The following is a 19146-nucleotide window of genomic DNA, read 5'->3' as shown; positions in this document are numbered from 1 at the left end:
GAGACAGGATAGTCTGAGGGTGGGGAGGCCCTGGCACAGGTTTCCCAGAGAAGCTGTGGCTGCCCCATCCCTGGAAGTGTCCAAGGCCAGGTTGGACAGGGCTTGGAGCAACCTGGGCTAGTGGAAGGTGTCCCTGCCCATGGCAGAGGGTGGAAGTGGATGATCTTTAGGTCCCTTCCAACCCAAACCATTCTGTGACTCTATGATAGATGGGAAGTCAGGGGGTCCAACAGTTTTGAGCTGGTGGCATAAAAAGGGGCAGATCCTGACCACACTCAGCACCCCCAGGCTGAGCACCATGGACTGGTTGCCTTGGTGAAGGTCTGGAGAGCATCTGCTCTGTGTCACAAATACCCACACCACTTGCATTTTCTTTTTTTCTGTCTTTTGGGGCCTAATTGTACCTTAAAATTATAATGCATGCACAGAGGTGAGAAGCATGGTAAAAAAGAGCTGAGTTTGCCTTTGAGTGTCAGACATGGATGTTAGACTCCAGCTCTGAGATTTTAATATGGATTCACTTCCCAAGTGTCCATGCACAGCTCGAGCACTGGTTTTCCTGTGAATAATCAAGTGAACTCAGGCTGCTGGCAAGGCATTTATGGAAATGTTTGTATGAAAAATGAAAAAAAAAATCTTTTCAAAGTGAACTTTATCCCTGGAAACAGAACTCATGGGCAGAGACCACCAACCCAAAATCAAGTCAGCGGAGGTTGGTGACTCTAAGATGCTCCCTGGTGACCCAAAAGCAGCTGATATTTGATCAGCAATATGTTTAGGAACATCACAGTTTGTAGAAATCCCATTGTCAACATCAGAGAAAGCAAAAATCACCATAATTAATAGTGATTTTTAGTTTCTTCACTCTGTAGTGATACCATTGTAACATCTTGTTTTATCTCCTGCAAGGGAGCAGATGGAGTTCGTGGATTGAAAGGCACCAAAGGTGAAAAGGTGAGTTAATGCTGCACATTTGGGTTGAATTTCTAAAGCCTCTGAGCGTTGTTGCAGATGAGTCCCACAGGATGCTCCCTGGGACATTTTCTCCTGCACAAGGGGTTTCTCTTGGGCAAGAAGTGGGACTGAGCACCCAAAGGACCTTTGTTGTGGACTGGGTGCAGGATGGATGGCCCAGAGTCCAGTGTTGGGATGATTTCCTCCTGACAAGATTTGTAACTGGCGTGATTCCATGGAGCCTGAAGGGTTTGTGAGTGTTACAGCTGGATAACAGTGCACAGGATGTGCTGCCTGGGACCCAAATAAATGAGAGAGTCAACACAGTGTATCCCTGCCTGTCCCAAAGATGCAGCTGGTTTCTCCCAGAGGAAGAGCGGGAGGTGGAGAAAAATCTTACTCAGTCCCTTAAGCAGATCCCTGTTCCTTCCTCCCTGCCCCCCCAGCAATTCAGCAGCAAATCCAGCAGTTTTAGCAAGGGAATCCTTGCAGGGACCTTCCAAACTCTAAAAGTCTTTCTGGGAACTGTGTCTTCATTGCCTATCAAGGATTAGCTGTGGGATGAGATGTTTATTGATTGGAGCTCTGCAATTAAATCTTCTTGGCTGAAAGGAATACTGCCAGTGTCCTAGAGGCTGCCTGGGAGCCCAGTGTAAAACATCCTCCACGAGAAGAAAACCAGTTGTACTCCAGAAATAATTGGTTCCCAGTACTGCCAAGGGGGTGTTACTCACATGGGGCCAGATTTGTGGCCTTGACTTGCAGCCAGGATGGGATGCAGGGAACAATTGTTGGGATCCCTTGGGATCAGCCACAGCCCAGCTGACTTTCCATGCCTGTTTGTTCACACCAAAGAACTTAGAGGAGCCAAAGTGATGGGCACTGTGGGGACCTCATCTTGCCCTCTCTGAGTAGTGACTCTAGAGAGGGGTTTTTTCCTGTTTTTTCCCCTTTTATACACCCTCTCTGATTTTTTCCCCCTCTTCTCCATTATTTAGGGTGAAGATGGCTTCCCTGGCTTCAAAGGTGATATGGGCATCAAAGGAGACCGGGTAAGAGTCTGTGACTGATGGGATCTTGTTGTGCTTTGCTTTTCAAACCTGTGTGTTATTGTTCAAATGCAGTTCAGGGAGAGCAGCCAGGGGGGGCCCTGTCAGAGCCCTTTTGGCACGTCCAATCTTGAGTCAGGAGTGCAGGAATTTCGTGTTCACCTTGAGCACAGCTGTTGTGAAGCCCTGAATTTTCTAATCTCACCTTGAAGGTATAAGAAGCCTGAGTGGTAATAGAGAGCCCTGTCTTGCTGTTTTGACTGCAAGGAATGCTGTGTAATCCAGCTGTATCGCATGTTTATTTTCAGTATCTCTTTTCCCCCATAAAATTCCATGTAGGGCTTGGTAGGCATCTTTATTTGCTCTGCCCAAGGTGCTTCCATGCCATCAGTGGGAAGTACAAAATTGCCAGGAACACACTTTATTAAAACCAGAGCAGTGCTGTGGAAACTGCCAAGGGTGGAGTGTTCTGTGAGACTTGATCTTCACACCAACAGGATTCCCAAATCCCCCTTGGATGCAGGCAGTGGCTGCAGCACTTGGCTTTACAGCACTTCTGTCCATCCTCTGTGCCCAGTCCTTGGGGACAGGGGTCTGTCCTGTGCCCTTACTAAGTGATGTAATGCCTGGGACTTGAGCACTGAAACCCTCCCTGGGATCCAGAGAGCTCTGCCATCACTCATCACCACGTTTAAAGGGAAAATGAATGTCTCGTGTGAAGGCTTGTAAAAGTAGACATCAAATCCTCCATTTTTCCTGGTGCTTAAATGAGCATTTAAATCAAAAGCTTCCTCAGCCTCCTTCTTGCCAAGGACTAAAGGTGACACCTCAGGGAGGTCACTCTTGTCCTCACCATAAGCACAAGATCTTTCAACTAAACTCAGCCTCCAGTTCCCACCATCGAGCTCTTTGTGCTCCATGATGAGCAGTGAAAGGACAGGGGATACTCAAGAGCCTCGTGGATAAATCTGTGTCCACCAGCTCCTGGTGAGAGAGGAGAAGGCTGCCTGTGCTCCCAGCATGGAGGCATCTCCTGTTACCCTGAGTGACAAAGTGACAACTGCTGTCCTGTGAGCCAGAACTGGCAGTGTCACAGTCCCTGTTAACAGCTCAGTCCTCTCCACTCTCCAATTTCATAATGATTTTCAGCACAAAAGCTCCAGTCCTCTCTTTATTCTCCAGTTGCCTGGTTCAGCCCTCAATTAAACACATCCCAGGGCTTGCCTGCGCATCAAACCACAGTCTGGGGAAGCGGGAGGAGGGTTAAAGGGCGTGTTGCAATCAGAGCTAATGAAGGCTCTTTCTGTGGAGAGATTCTGTGTGTGGATGCTGCAGGAAAAGATGGATGTTTTGTAGGAGATGATGGCCAGGCTGTGGGACTAAAAGCTCAGCCTTGCCTGAGCCTCCTGGTGGAGAGCAGCTTTCTCCAGGAGTTGTTCTGGGAGCTCCAAGGGGGATCTGATGGCAGCTGTAAGGGTATTTGCTGGCAGCAAACACGGGGTCTGGGACCCTCCTGCCTCATCAATGCTTGTCTTCTGATTAACAGGGGGAAATTGGACCTCCTGGCCCCCGGGGTGAGGATGGTCCCGAGGGTCCCAAAGGTCGCTCTGGCCCCAATGGAGATCCGGGTCCTCTTGGTCCTGCTGGAGAGAAGGTGAGTCTCAAGGAGGGAATGGCCCAGGGGTGTTTTAACTAAAAGCCACCTTTATTTGGGTGTGTTGGGTGGATGGCCAGAGCAGTGCCCAGCATGGGGGGCACAGTTTTAGGGCAGGGGGATGAAGGGGAGCTGTAGGAGGTTTGTGTGAAGGGAGGCCTGAGTGGTTCAACAGAAAGACCAGAGGAGACCCCAGGGAGGTGGTTTTAGTGCAGCAGTACGATTTGAATGTGTTGACAACGTGGTCTTTTTGGGATTATCTGCTTGGGCACAATGTCTTGAAAAAAAAATAGAGTAGAAAATAGAGAAATTGGAAGTATCACAGACTCCAGTCTAATTTCTATGTTCACCCAGTTGAAAAAAAATATATATATAAAAAAACAACCGTTCCCAAGAAGTCCCCAGCACATTTACAGTGCTCACTCTGTACCACCCCCCTGGTGTCTCTCAGGGAGGGCAGAGGATGATCCCAGTGCCCCAAGAGCTTTATTCCACCCACATCTCATCTGCTTTGCTCTTGACTTCTCCGCACTTGGCGTCTCCCCTTTCTGCTGGTGCAGATCTGAAGCTGCTCCCGAGGTCTCTTGCCCAAGATAACACCCTTTTATTTGTGTTCCAGGGAAAACTCGGCGTGCCAGGACTGCCTGGGTACCCGGGCAGGCAGGGCCCAAAGGTAACTGGGCTGGGGGGGTCTCTGGGAGGGTTGGGGTGTCCTGGGGAGCCCAGTGACACAGCCAAGCCCTGGCAGTGCAGCCGTGCAGAAGGCTCAGCCCCCCCCACTGGTGGGATGAGATCCCTCCTTCCCACCCAGGCAGGACAAAAATATAGATGGGTAAAAATAGCTCCCAGCCCTTGGCTGGTGGAATTCAGGGGCTGGTTCTGCATGGCTTCAGTCTCCTAAAGTGGTGGGAAGAGATGGAGAGGGATGGGGTGTGCAGGACTGCTTTGGTGATGGATGCAAACAGGCACCTTGTGAGCCTTCATGCTGGGATTAGGCATAACAGTCCTTCCCCTTGTATTATGTTTTATATCTTCCAAGATCTATGCTAGTGTTATCTAATTAATTAAGAATTAGAATGAATAATGAATCAGGGCCTCCCTGGAATGAAAATAAAACTGCCATTTTGCAGATTTGCAAACATCCTTTGTAGCTTATCTACACTCCCACCTTCATCTGGGCCATTTTCAAGTCATTTTTTAAATTGAAACTGTGAATTCCACTACATAGATGAAGCCTACAGCCTAATTTTTACATGCCCTGGAGGCTTTGGGAACTTACATTTTTGTTAACTTTTTTTTAAGAATCATATTTTATTATTCATGCTCATTGCTTAAAAAAAAACCCAAAAAAACAAACAACCAAAACAGGCTTGTTTAATTCTGGAGACATAATTATCTGCAAGAGATTGTTTCTTCAGTTTTGTGGTTGTGGCGTTGACGGTTTATTTTTTAATTTGCATCTTATACGTCGGGGCAGAGGTTGGGAGTTTTTTTTGCATTTCTTCGACTAATTCATATTTTAAAAGCGGCAGCAGCTATTCTCCAGGCACTCACATCAGAAAGGAACAAGCCAGGAGTTAAATTTTCATGTGAAACATAGTGACTTGGGAGCTAAAATCCAAATTCCTGCCTGCTCCCCGGGCACCCGCCACAACCGTGGGCTTGGTCTTTGCAGTGACTGCTAATGAGGCACGGACCTTCCTGTTGTTGTTGTTATTTCTGGATGAAATTTCATTTCTGAGGTCATTTCAGGTCTGTCTGTGCTTGTGTTGTTTGTAAGGTTTAAGAGACGAGGGCTGGGAGCTGTGGATGTTGGTGGGTCATCCCGGACTGGGGTGGATGGGCTGAGCTGCCCCTTTGGGCATCCAGAACCTCTTACTCTCTCTTTGCTCTTCTCCCAAAGGGCTCAATCGGCTTCCCAGGATTTCCAGGAGCCAATGGAGAGAAGGGCACACGGGTAAGCGCTGCTTTATCTGGCTGCTTTGCTGATTTAATTCCCTCCAAAGCTCCTGGGGCAGGACACAGGGATCAACTCTTTGGCTTTTACCCAAAGAGTCTCATCCCAGGACGAGATTCCCAGCACAGGACCAGTGAGAGGCTCCCAGTGCTGCCTGCTGGGAGAGGAGGATGCTGGGGATGGCACAGGCAGCTCTGCAGCTTCCCAATTAAACCCTGGAAATTTCCCCCTCAAGATATTTTAAGAGACTTCTTTGAACCTGAATCCTTCCCGTGCTGTCAGACTTCGCTCAGGGCACGAAGAGCTTTTTAATTAACAGTAATTATTAGAGATGGGTGAATCTGCTCAGAACCAGCAAAGAACCATCGTTACCCTAACTGGAAATTCAAAATACATAGCTGAAAATCCATACAAATTCCTCCTTTTAATAAGCTCTTCAAAATTCATAGACACCTTTAAAGTGTGGGGGCTCCATCCCCCAGACTTGTCTCTACCTCTCACCCACCTCCACAGACTTTGCTCTGAATAGGGATTGTCTAAATATACAGATTTATTTTTTATCTTGTGAAAAACACGCTTGAATTAAGGGATTCAGAGTACAAACAAAGTCATTTTCTGCACCAGCTCTGGTCACAGTGACAAGAAGGGGGAGTGAGGATAGCAAGTGGAATTAGTTTCCTTTTTGCTCTCATTTAAATACAAATGACTTCTAACAGACGGGTTTGAGAGGAGCCCAGAAAATATAAATCACTTTGCACTGCATTAATATCATGCCACCGAAATTTGGGTTATATCCACCCCCCTCCCTTTATTTTTTTTTTTTTTTTTTATTCCACTGAGTAATTTCATTTCATTCTGAGCTACAAATGCACATCCTCATCCCTCCCTCCGCTCCGGCCTGGCAGGAGGAGGGAGCCCATGAATAAAGCAGCTGCCACCACAGCCTTGAATTCACTGTAGCCCTGTAATTACCACCCATCTTATCAAATATACAGCAATAAAATCCTTGGGCTGGGGGTTTGGGTGGTGTAAAACAGCAGGGAGGAGATGGGAGATGTGCTGCTTTGCATCCCTGAGCATCCACATCCCTCCACATCCCTCGGCTGATTTTGTCCTGGTGCTGTGGGAAACCTTTCAGGTACCAGGAGTTGGTGGTTTATGAGTTTGGAACAAGCAATAATAAGAGAAAAAAAGGCAAAAAATCAGCAGTTTTCTCATTTTTATTCAAAATGAGCTTGGTGCCTTCAATGGAGGTAGTGAGGACCCTTAGTTACACCCCTTGGCAGGCCACCATTTCTTCAGGAATTAAAAAGAGTTTTCTTACATTTCAAATGTTGGTTTACTCCATGGTGATTTTAATTTTTTTTATTTTTTTTAATATATTTTATTTTCAATGTGTGACTGGACCATTTATGCCATTTTACACCCAATCCAGGAGCCTACAATTCATTTGATTGTATGGGTGTGTGAGAGAGAAGATTTTCAGGGACGAACCTTTCCTTTAGCAAAAGGAGCCCAGCTTGAAATTTTTTTTAATAGCAAAAATACTGATTTTCAGTAACAGTTTTGGTATCTGTATTGTTTTTCTTTTTCCTCCCAAGTATTTCATTTGAAATAAGAGAAAAGAAATTATATACAGAATTATAGGCTGAGCTGGGATCACACTGCTCCAGTCCAAATGGAGACCATCATCTTAATTTAAGCCCCGTTGAGTTAGACTTGATAAATCCCCCTCTGTTTCTCTTAAGACCACTAAATCTGCTGCTTTTATAAGTATGTTCACACAAAGTCAAGAAAGAGAATTTCTAAGATTTGCTTCTCCAGTGCCTCGTGGAATAACCCAATTTGCAGCTGAAACAACCCCAAATCATTTATTTGTCTTTTCTTTAACATGGTATTACAATTACACTGCTCAACGTGGTTTATGTGTCCAAAATAACGTGAATCACTCGTTTCTCTTACAAAATGGAAATAAGCTCTGCAGCTTGTTATTTCAGCAACACAAACAGTCTTCCCAAGCCCTTAAATAATTTTAAAAAAAAAGGTGAAAATCCAAGGCAGAAGGATTTTCCACACCAGCACAGGCAGCTGAATTTTGGTGTTGCAGTGTTGAACCCCTCCCAAAACCTGAAACTTCAACTTCTGGCTGTTCAGCTCCACAAAAAGGGCTGGAAAAATTAAAAATGGGAAGGGGAAAAAAGGGATGGAGATGATTAGAGGGATGGAGCACTTCTCCTATAAGGAAAGGCTGAGGGAATTGGGATTGTTCAAGCAGGAAAAGAGAAGTTTTGGGGTGACCTAACTGGGGCCTGCCAGTACCTCAAGGTAGACTGCAGGAAAGTTGGAGAGAGACTATTTCCAAGGGCCTGGAATGACAGGACTAGCAGGAATGGCTTCACACTGCCAGAGGGCAGGGTTAGATGGGATATTGGGAAGGAATTCCTGGCTGGCAGGGTGGGGAGGCTCTGGCACAGGTTGCCCAGAGAAGCTGTGGCTGCCCTGGAAGTGTCCAAGGCCAGGTTGGACAGGGCTTGGAGCACCCTGGGCTAGTGGAAGGTGTCCCTGCCCATGGCACAGGGGCAGAATGAGATGATCTTTAAGGTCCCTTCCAACCCAAACCATCCTGTGATTCTATGTTTGGTGTTCTTGGAGAATTATGACCCATTAAATACCCCAATAGTGTTGGTGAGCAGCTGCTCATCACCCTGCCTGTCCTCAGCCCCAGGTGAGCCCTGGGGAGCTTGCTTGGATAAATCAAAAACCTGATCATAAAATCAATAGCTGGACGTGAATAAGTGATCTTATTTTTAGAGCTGATGGACCTCTGCCATTAGCAGGGGGTAATAGATCTCCCTGCTCGCCCGCCCTGACAGAGCCTGGGGGGTGTGGAGGGACCCAAATCCAACCATTTATTTGTGTGCCTAGAAAATAATCGGAATTTAGATGCCTCTATGTCAGAATCTCTGCTTGAAAAATATAGGTCTGTGTGCATTTACAGTGCTATATAAATTCTTTGCAGCAGTACATGGGGCTGCATGCATGATTAACGACAGCAATGAGAAGGGGGAATTTTGCTTAAAAATAGAATTGAGGAAGAAGGAGAGGAGTGTGTGCTGCCTCCCCTCAGGTAGCCCCCACACTCCTCTCCACCTGCTCCAAATTTAGCCTCCCAGAGCTAAAAGAAAACCAGCTGGAGTACTTTAAAGTGATTTTTGTAATTAATTTTAAAAAAGTATGCCAGCAGGGTTTATTAAACGGAGCCGCAGAACAAGGAGGATTCAGCAGGACTAATTTTAGTAGCTTGAAGAAAGTTGATTGTAAAGTTTCCCAGCTCCTGTTTTATGTTCAGCTGGTTAATGAGTGCCAGATATGGGAAGGCAGGATAGTGAGATGATGGATTTGGGGCAGAAAATGGCAAGTGATATTTTAAGCATTCAGTGTTCCTTGCACAGGAATCAAGTCTTCCTCGTCCTTCCTTTAGCAGGTGATTGGTACCATTAATGAGCTGCAGGTCCAAAGAGGGAAAGTTAAACCTCTCAGAACTCTGTTTTTTTTGGAGGCTTGACACTGGCCAAAAGAGTGTTTTCAGGCCATTAGTTTGCTTTGAGGCACAGGGTAATGGAGCTTAATGTAGTGCCAGATTTAGGACCCTCTGTCTTTTCTCTGTCAGGATTAATTACAGTCACCCATCCTGGGGAGCTGAGTGCATCTGTCAGATCACATGAGCCTCCTGCTCCTGCTCTGCACAACAATCACTTGTTTAGCACAGAGTTTGCAGCGACCAAGAAAGATTTGTAAATATGTAGGGCAGCTTAATTGGCTTGTGTGGCATAAAATAAGCGCTCCGAGCAGGAATCCTGCTCTGCTGCTGTCAGTCCTTAAATGTTGAGCAGCAACACGTGTGAGCAGCAGGATGAGGACCAGCCCTTCCCCCTGTCAGGAGCTGGGGGAAGGGATTAGCAGGGATCAGTGGGGAAAAAAAGGGATTATGGGTGTTGGGGTGGTAGAGCTGAATGGATTTTTGCTGGTTGTGCCATGAGTTTTTGGGATACTGTATGGACTGAGTGGGTGGCCTCGTCTTTGAAAGCTTTGGTGGAGTTTTAGAGGACTCAGAATACTGTTCCTTAGGAGAGCCATTCCCTCAGATAACAGATGTTGTCTGGGCATAGGGATTATTGTCCAGACCTGCCCAAGCATTATAAATTAAAACAAATACGAGAAACAGAACATGAAAGTAAACCTGCTGTTGACTTTTTCATCACAAATGAGAACCAGAGAGGTTTTGAGGCCCTTCGTAATGGGCTCTGTGACAGGATCATCTGCTCTGGTGCTGGTTGCTAACTCCTCTTCCTTTCTTTTCATTCCAGGGGACACCTGGCAAACCAGGTCCGAGGGGGCAGCGCGGCCCAACGGTAACGAGCCAATCTTGTGCATTTGGAAAGCTTGTCATGGCCAAGGGAAACTGGGATCTGATTTGTGCCTTCACTGGGGGGTAGGATCTGGCCTTCAGCACTCACAGCTAAGCAGAGGGGGGACAGTGCTTTGGGGAACATGGTTTGAAGTCGTCAGACTCCAGTGGGAGTGATGATGGCTCCTGTCAGCCCTTGCTGCTGGTGGGTTGACTTGTTGCCTGATCACAATGTAGCTGTGGGTAGAAGAAAGGGCTAAAATGTCACTTTTTGTGTCTTTTTTAAGGGTCCACGTGGGGAAAGAGGACCTAGGGGAAGCACTGGAAAACCTGGCCCAAAGGTAAGGTTTTGGAGAGCCTTCGGGGTCACATCCTAACAAGTGTTGGTATTGAGACTGTCTGGTTCACTGCCCTCCATTTCCCTCCTCTCCTTTCTCCACTGGATTTGGAAAGCTGAGCCCTTCTAAGCTTTATTCCCAGATCATAACTCATCTGTAAAATACATGCACAGGTTCTAAAAACATGTTGGCCCACAAATCCACACCAAGTGCAGGAATTAGAGCCATCTCAACAAGAAGGGGAGGGAGCTCCCCCACATCAGCACAGCCCTCCAACGCCCTGACACCTCCCCTAAACCCTCTTTTTTGGTGTTTAAGTAGTGTTTGAACCACCTAAGGCTGTGCCACAGGTGAAGGTGTTGCTGCTGGTCTCCAGATCCTTGCACCTTGCCGAGCCACTTTGCCTGCCCACTGTTGGCCCAGGATGGGTCACCAGGCAAAATTAGGTATTTTATTCCCAGCCAACCTGGGGAGGCACACTCAGCTCCAGAACCTGCTGCACACACTAATTCCCTGACCATCAGTCTCTGGGTGTGATGGAAGCCACACTTTTGTAGCAAGGCATCATCACCACCACACTGCCAGATTTAAAAATAAATGTCTCACCTTTGTGTTGGCATGAATTTTTGATAAATACCTCATCTTTGTGGTGGCATTTATCTCTCAGAGGGAGGCCATTGTGAAGTGGAAACATCCCTTGCTCACTGACGTTATCTTTCCTGTATTTTTATTAAGCAACGTGGGGAGGAATGAGCAGCTGCTTATTTGTCACTGGGTGATGCTCCTGATGCAGAATTATTATTAGTGAGGGACAGGGGAGTGGGTGGTGTGGTGCCACTGTGGGCTTGGTGCCATTTGAAGTCTTTGCACACAGCAGCTTCAATGGTGATAGATGTATTTTTAATGGTCTCTTGTTTTCTTTATTCATAAAAGGGCAACTCTGGTGGTGATGGGCCCCCTGGTCCTCCTGGAGAAAGGGTAAGACAACCTGGTGGGGTAAAATGGGACTCAGAGGAGGGTTTGCAGGGCTGAGATGGTGCTGAGGGGTTTTGGCAGTGAACATCCTCCAAGGTGACCTGTTAAGCAGAGATGAGTGGGCAGCTCACAGGAGCTGGGATGCAGCTCAGCACACTTCAGTCAGCAAAGGGAAAAGTCTGGTTAGAAATCCAGGGTGAAAAGTGCTTGTGTGGAGAGAGGTCCCACAAGTCACCTCCAACCCTTAGGTCCTTTCTGAGCTCTCCAGGGAAGGCTCACGTGGGACCTTGGGTGTCCTGTGTAAACATCATGTGGGACCTTGGGTGCCCTGTGTAAACATCACTCCATGGGAAAAGGAGGAAGTCACCTCAGGCTTTTGTGCAGGCAGCCAGAGCCCCGGATTTCTGGGGGATGTGGTCCTCTAGGATCTCGTAGTGCTTTTCCCCCAGACTGGTGGAAAAAACTGAAACAATGGGACTTTCATGATTTTAGCCTCAATTTCTGTCTCTTTTTTTTTTTTTTTTTTTTTTTTTACTGGGTTTTGGGTTTTAAATTTTCTACAAAGTCACCCAGTGTTTGGCTTTCCAGACCTTTGTGCTCATCTGCTGCTCACACAGAGCTGGTGTTTCACAGTGAAGTGTTACAGGTTCCTTAACTGTGTTTTCTGGCTTGTCTTTCATCCCAGGGACCACCAGGGCCTCAAGGACCGACTGGATTTCCTGGACCAAAAGGCCCCCCTGTAAGTACCTCACTTTCTAGAGCATCCAAAGAAATCCAAAGCCTTTCCCACCCAGCTGTGACTGCCTGTGCCAGCTCAGCCTGAGCTGCCTCCCTGACAAGTGGGGACGTCCCCAATAAAAGGCTTCACTGAGACATCACGATAATGACCCAGTGGTTTAAGATTTTAAATAGCCAAGTAAATTGCAGCTGATTATAAATGTTCATTTCCTAATGACTCAGAATCTCTGGGATCTTTCCTGGGTGCTCTGTTCCTTATTTTCCCTCTGTGTATGAGGAGGACAGCACGACACTAACACTGCTGTCTCTGCAATTATTATATATTGGTGAGGGACCTCAGAAACCTTTGTGGAGTGATTTCCTCCCCTGTGGTGAGCAGCTCACTACTGCTCTGAGCCTGTAAGATAAATCTTTCCTTTGGGAGGTGTGTGGGAAAGGGATGTAGCTTTTAGGGTTCTGAGCACCCCAATTTCACTGTAAAATGGGTGGCAACTGAGACAAGCAGGGTTGATTCAGCTCTTATCACGGTTTTATTACTGAGCACTCAGTGATGTTCCTTCTCACCCTGGTTTTCTGCTGTAGGGTCCTCCTGGGAAGGATGGATTGCCTGGTCACCCTGGACAGAGAGGAGAAACTGTAAGTAGCCAAAAAACCTTGGGCAGATCATTAGTCCTGAGTCTTGTCTTGCCAGGTGGTTTCTCTAAACCCTCCTGTGCAGCGGGGGAGATGTGGCCACACCTTTGGATTCCCTGGAGGTTCGTGTTTCTCCAGCTGCACAGGGTGGTCTATGGGAAGCAGCCTTGTTCTGAGCAGGACAGGCTGGTCTAATGATGGTTTATCTGGAGGCTGTGACCAGCTCCTCTCTCTGTGTCCTTCAGTAGATTGTGGAGGTCAATGTGTGTGGTTTGAGGACCTGAGCAGGGATGTTGTGGTGCCAGTGACTGGCATCAGGGGCCACTTGAGTTTCTTCTGTGATGGGTGTTGCAAGAGGCAGCTCCTTGAGAGCTGAGAGGATGTTTTGATTGGGTTGAGTCTTGGTCAGCACCAGCACAAGCCAGTGCTTGGTGTGGTTCCTACTTCCATGAGGTGGAGAGGAAGCTGAGGGGTGAATTCTGAGCAAGCCTTGTGGCTGGGACTCTGTACCCTGAGGACTCATTGTAGCTCTTGTCCCTTTGCCTTCCCACAGGAAGGCTGTGCCTCTGCCCTTTGGAGTGTTATGGGTAATCCCTGGGCTTTCTTTCCCACTGGCCTTTGGAGATGTGCAGGTTTCATGTCTCCCCCAGTTGTGGCTGTGCCCCCTCCAGCAGCATTCCCTGGGGAGCAGCTCCTGGCTGGCATTTTGGCATTTCGGATGGGATGTTTATTGTTTTTCCTTGGCTGTTTACAATCCAGCTCAGTCACTGCTTTTGGTACACCCCTCTCCCAACACCGCACGCTGCATGTTGGCAGATAGACCCTTTGTTCTGTCTCTGTTTTACAGAGGAAAAAAACAAACCTCTTTCCTCTCCTCAGTTTTGCATTTTTCTCTACTGCCTTCCCAGCAAATGAGCATAAAAAATGCTTTGCACATTATGCATTTTTTTCCCCCAACTTATCACACAATTTAATTAACTTGCCTGGCATTTGCTAAGCAAGGCAATGCAAACACTGCTCAGCAACACCAGATATTTATTTACACTCCACAAGACTGACTTTAGGGCGGTGGTTGGGGTAGTTTTGAGCAGAGTCCTCAGGTCAGGATTAACTGAAAGGTGAAGAGTTTTCACCTGCCAGAGGCTGGCTGACATTTAGTCTTCCTTTCTCGAGTTATCCATAATGTCCAGGACACTACATTTGAGGTGGAAGAAACAATAAAAACTTTGCTTTTGTCTGCTATTATCAACTTCTGAGACTGGAATAAAGCATCAAACTCTAAGTCTGCATGACTAGGAATGGAGAATGGGCTTTCAATTATTTGGGGTCTGAAAGTTCTCCCTAATAGCTTTCCTCAGTCACTGCAGCAGTAGTTTGCCTCTCCCAGGAAAATCCTGCCAGAAAACAAAATCTCTATTAATCTGTGTCATCAAACTTGCAAAAATCCCTTTCCCCTGCAACCCCTTGGGGTAGGAGAATACCCTTTTTGTCCCCCTTTCCCTACACAGTGCCAGAAAGCAAGAGAAACATAAAAGCAAATTAAGTATTATTTCTCCATCAATAGCCTGGTCAGTGCAATGTGTCTTCATGCAAGAAAATCTAGGCTTGAAATCTCTGTGTGAAACACTTCCCTTTATTTTACTTCTCTTTCGGTGGCAAACAGCCATGCTGAAATATTTGACCATATTAAATTTAAACAAAGATTGGATCTAAAAAACCGTGGCAAATTGTAAAACCCCTGCACCCGAGGTTCCAACAGCACAAAAGGAAACCCCTTTTCTCCAGGTTAACAAGAAAAGTCCTGAGCAGAAATGGTCTAAATATTTCTCTACGATGAGAGTTTAAATTGTACATTCATTTCCCAACGATGTTTTGCCATTTCCCCGTCAGTGACAGGATATTTTCTGTGATCTGCAGGCAGCTAGAATATTATGGAGGAGTTGTTTTAGCACGACACATTAGCATTGACATGGGATTTATCTGATCCTCTTTTGTGGCAATGAGAAAATAGCCTGTATGCCTTAAATGCCATTTCTCAAGCTTGTCAGCGTGCTGCAGTAAGAACGATAATTAATGTGCTTTTAAAGAGTGGCTTAGGAGAGCTAAACAATTGTAGTGGTGATGGCTCGTTATTGTCACTCTTCAAAATGACATTATAAGGAGCTGTCATGGAGCCTTCACTGCTCATCAGCGTTTGGGGACAAACAGGGCTGTGATTCCTTTCAGCAGATGTTGGTGAAGCAAATAAAGCTTCACTCCCCCCCCCAAGGCTGGAGGGTTTGGGGCTGCAGCAGGGCTGGAGATGGGAGCTGCTGGTACCAAAAGTGGAAGAGAGGGTCACCCAGCCCCTGAGCTCCCGGGAGCTGAACTTAAAACAGAACTGAGCCTAAACCAGCACCAGAATGGGGAGCAGGAGAAGGGAAAACAGCTTTTAAGAATTGCTCAGCGTGAAGAAACTCACTCTGACTTTTTAATAGCCCTTTAACAGGCGTTGCCTCAACAGGTTTTATGAGCGTAGCAAATTTTTTAATATATATGGCCAATCCTTCAGCCAAACCACAGTGGCCCCATCAAAACAGCAGAGCTGAGCATTGAGAATCCATTCTTCTTCCTCTGTTTCACCCCTGTATAAATTCAAATATATATTTTCCACCTTCTTTTTGATTTCTTCTTTTTCCCTTGGGTGTCCATCCGCTCCCGGTCAGTGGTTTCACCGCGGGAGGAGCAGTCGGGTGGCAGTCTGACCCTTGCTGGAGCAGTCCTTGGCAGAAGTGTCACCTCTTTCTCTTTTACCTTTCTCTAACAGGGTTTCCAAGGCAAGACTGGCCCTCCAGGACCCCCTGGTGTCGTAGGCCCTCAGGTAAGAAGCAAATACTCACACTTGTACCAGCCCTCTGCAACTCCTCTTCCCCAGGTGGGCACCGTGGGCTCTCAGAGCTCTGATGGTTCAGATGGAGGTGCTGGAACCAGGGGTTATACAGCAGGGACTCCTCTTCCAGGGAAGGCAAAGGCATGTCAGATAGCTTTGAAATTCCTGACCAAGGTGTGAAATATCCCAGTGGTTCCCAGCCCACCTTGTGGAGGCCTTTGGATGGTGTTTAGACAAATGTGCCTGGGGGCTGCTGTAAGTAAGGTGGTTCCTGTGAACTTGAAACAACTACCCTGGTGTAAATTGGAAAGACCAGCTCCACACAATTCAACTAAAAGACCTGTAAGCAGACAGTGAGTTAAACAAGATCTCCAAGGGCTGTACAGCTGCTGGTGTTCAGGGCACTGCCAGCGTGATGCAAGAGTGCTCTTACATGTCACTGTGAAGAAAGTCATCCCTCTTTAATCTGAAGTGCTGCCAGATTCTGTCAGAGCTGGGCTGGTTTCTTTCTGTCATAAAAAGCCCTGTGCAATCTGGAAATAGTCACTGCACAAGCAGAACTCAGAGCCTTTAAGTACAGGCGTGCAGGGCTCGTGGGTCAGTTCTAGGCAGAGTCCTGGACTGAGTAGGACTGGCTTTGGGTCAAGTCTTCTTTGCTGAACTGCTGGGGAGCTTGCTCTTTAATTAGAAAGTAATTAATTTGTCCTCTTTAATGACAGTGTGTAAAGTCCCTGATTTGTAAATTCCCTGATTAGGGGCAATCCCCTGACGACTGTGTCTGTCTTCTCAAGTGCAAATTAAGTTCTGTGGCAATTTTATCGGGCTCTGCTGCGCGTACTTAGTGTGATCTGTGGCTGCTGAGCGAGGCAGTGGTGGAGTTCTGCTGGCACTAAGTGGCACCCTGCAGCAGGACATGAATTACAGCCCCTGTCCCAGCAGACACCGAGGGGCAGGGATGTTACAGGCTTGTGCTCATGGCTCCTGTCCTCCCCTAAAATGGTACACTGGGGAACCCTCTGTGCTGGGCTTTATCTTACACTCATCACATTAGTGCCCGCGGAGGGCATGGAGGCAGTGGATAATTGCTGTGCAGTACAAGCCTAATGCATTATTTATGCCCCATGGAAGGGAGAATCAGCAGGGTTGTAGAGTGCTTAGGAAGTTTTCAATTAAAAAGAAAAACCTAAGCATAACGGCTGTAGTAATGACATCTCATTTCTGTGAATGCTTTCACTCCAGAGGTTCCCAGTGCCTCTGCTCTGCCAACTGCAATGCTGCCCACTTCCAAAACACAAGGTCCCTTTAGGTGCCAAAGGAGGTGTCTCTTCAGGGATTCCTGGTGGCACTGCAGGGGACACTTAAGGAAATAAGCATTTCCATCCCATTGCAACCCAAAGGACTAAACTGATATCCTGCACCTCTTCCATCCTCGGTTGTTCTCCCAATACCCACCACCCTCTACTGACTGTTTTTTTCAGGGTCCAACCGGTGAGACTGGGCCGATGGGTGAGCGGGGGCACCCAGGCCCTCCGGGTCCCCCGGGTGAACAAGGTCTTCCTGGCCTCACTGGAAAAGAAGGGACCAAGGTAGGGACTAGAATTCACCCTCCCTGCCAGCCTGGGTGCCTGCCTCTCCCCAGAGATGGAGAGGATGATTCAGAAGAGAAATGAAGCTTCTGTCTCCTCATGGAGAGACAAGCTGGGTCTCCATGGAGTCTGCAGAGCCTCAGCTGTTGATCCCTGTCGTTGCAGGGGGACCCTGGTCCCGCTGGCCTCCCAGGGAAGGATGGTCCCCCCGGCTTGCGAGGCTTCCCCGGAGAGAGAGGGCTCCCTGGCCCCATTGTGAGTAGAGGCTGCTTGGTCCTTCCAGCAGGAAGGATGCCTGGGAGGTGCAGCACCCACCTCCCAAAATGACTTTGCTTTCCTCCCTCCAGGGTTCTCCAGGGCTGAAAGGCAACGAAGGTCCCCCAGGCCCTCCAGGCCCAGCAGTGAGTATCCTTGCCCTTGCAGGCACCACCTAACCATTTACAAGCTTGGCAGGCCAGAGGGGGGTTAGTCACAGCTCCAGGCTTTATCCTTTATTTCCTTTGCACTAACAAACAACTCCCTGGACGTTGTTTTATTTTACAAGACACGCATGTAACGACGCAGTCGTTCTGTGGTGTCAGCTGGGAACATACGTGACCAGCTGAGGGAACTGCAGTGGTTCAGGACACCCAGAGTTTTGCTTCTAAGCCACCTGCTTTCCCTCTGGAAGTTGTCCTCACTTGAGATCCATGTTCAGTGCCGCCCTCCTGGAAGAAAATATTCATCATCCAACCCTCCCTGCTGCGTTGGCTGTGAAGTGGCTCACGCTCTCGTTCCAAGCTGTTAATGTATCCCCAGGAACTGAGCTCCCTGTACCATCCAGAGGAGAAACCAGCCCTTCCAGGGATTTTAATTAAAAAAACGATCTGCAGGACCCCTTAGGCTGGTGGTACCAAGTCATCACATGGCAGTTATCCCATCAAACGTGCTCACGTACTGACAGCGTGTTTGCAGCGTCCTGCTGCTGGATTTCTTTGTCTCTTCATGAAGCTCGATACTGCAGTTAAAGCTTCTTTCCTTCTTCTCCCAACAGGGCTCTCCTGGGGAGCGTGGCCCAGCAGGATCAGCTGGCCCAATAGGTTTGCCAGGGCGACCTGGCCCCCAGGGGCCTCCAGGACCTGCAGGTGAAAAGGGAGCTCCAGTAAGTACCAGTATAAAGGTTAAAGGCTGTGGGTCAACTAGAAATGTGCACAGCAGGGAGCTGAGCATGGAACCAGTCCCTGGGGGAGGTGGATGAAAGATTTAAATGAATAAATAAAATAGGAATTCAGGTAGAAATTCATTTTCTCATCTTGAGCACATCAAGCCACTAAATGTTAATGGTTCAACTGCCCCGTTTGGGATGCCCGTGCTATCAAAAATGGATGTGATCCCAGGGACCAACATGTCCTCAGGCCACAAGGGCTGAGCAGGCGAAATGACAGCCTGTGTGACCTCCTAGTGACAAGCAGCCAAAGGCCAGGCCTTTGGGAAGAGGAGCGAGCCAGCCCCATCCCTGCTTACAAGGATGCGATGGCAGCAACAGTTTCCACGGAGCCCAAACAAATCCTTCCCCGGACGACGGGCGGCACGGGAAGGCGCTGTGGAGATTTTGGGATGCTGCGTGGTGGTGGTGCAGCATCGGCGCTCCCAGGCATCCACCCCGCTGGTGCCCGTGACAGAGCTGCTCCCAGCAGGATCCCGAGCCCAGCACGGCTCAGTCCTGCCATATGGTCCCTCTCCGGAGCGTTCTCCAGCCAACCCGCGCAAACTCGCACGTCTTTCGCTCCCCCGGCACGCGCGTGAAATGTCACGTGCGGGCAGGAGGGAGTGGGCTGGGACGTGGCTATTTCTGTTCCTGGAGAGCTCGGCACTGACAGTCCCCGTGCCTCCAGTTCCCGCCCAGACGGGTTGGAAGGGATGTTTGGGTTGCCTGCCTCAAACCTAAGCTCGGCTTCAGGCCCAGCGAGATGAGCGAGCGGTGGCATCGGTGATGTCAGGCTCCA

The 19146-nt window shown here is 48.1% G+C and overlaps 1 protein-coding gene across 1 annotated transcript in view; it reads left to right on the top strand.

Moving 5' to 3' along the window:
- The window catches only part of COL5A1 (collagen type V alpha 1 chain), a 113752-nt gene that overhangs the window by 73297 nt on the left and 21309 nt on the right, over window positions 1–19146 (top strand). The window contains exons 28-42 of the mRNA XM_029960567.1: window positions 910–954; window positions 1953–2006; window positions 3550–3657; window positions 4277–4330; window positions 5561–5614; window positions 9982–10026; window positions 10310–10363; window positions 11294–11338; window positions 12021–12074; window positions 12656–12709; window positions 15513–15566; window positions 17054–17161; window positions 17327–17416; window positions 17509–17562; window positions 18195–18302. Coding sequence (XP_029816427.1) covers window positions 910–954; window positions 1953–2006; window positions 3550–3657; window positions 4277–4330; window positions 5561–5614; window positions 9982–10026; window positions 10310–10363; window positions 11294–11338; window positions 12021–12074; window positions 12656–12709; window positions 15513–15566; window positions 17054–17161; window positions 17327–17416; window positions 17509–17562; window positions 18195–18302 — 981 coding nt within the window. The remainder of the gene's footprint in view (window positions 1–909; window positions 955–1952; window positions 2007–3549; window positions 3658–4276; window positions 4331–5560; window positions 5615–9981; window positions 10027–10309; window positions 10364–11293; window positions 11339–12020; window positions 12075–12655; window positions 12710–15512; window positions 15567–17053; window positions 17162–17326; window positions 17417–17508; window positions 17563–18194; window positions 18303–19146) is intronic.

The sequence above is a fragment of the Manacus vitellinus genome, unplaced genomic scaffold (assembly GCF_001715985.3).
Source record: "Manacus vitellinus isolate BGI_N305 unplaced genomic scaffold, ASM171598v3 scaffold_27_pilon, whole genome shotgun sequence".
Classification (NCBI taxonomy): domain Eukaryota; kingdom Metazoa; phylum Chordata; class Aves; order Passeriformes; family Pipridae; genus Manacus; species Manacus vitellinus.
Note: the sequence above shows the minus strand (reverse complement) of the source record. Positions and strands in the feature narration are given on the sequence as shown.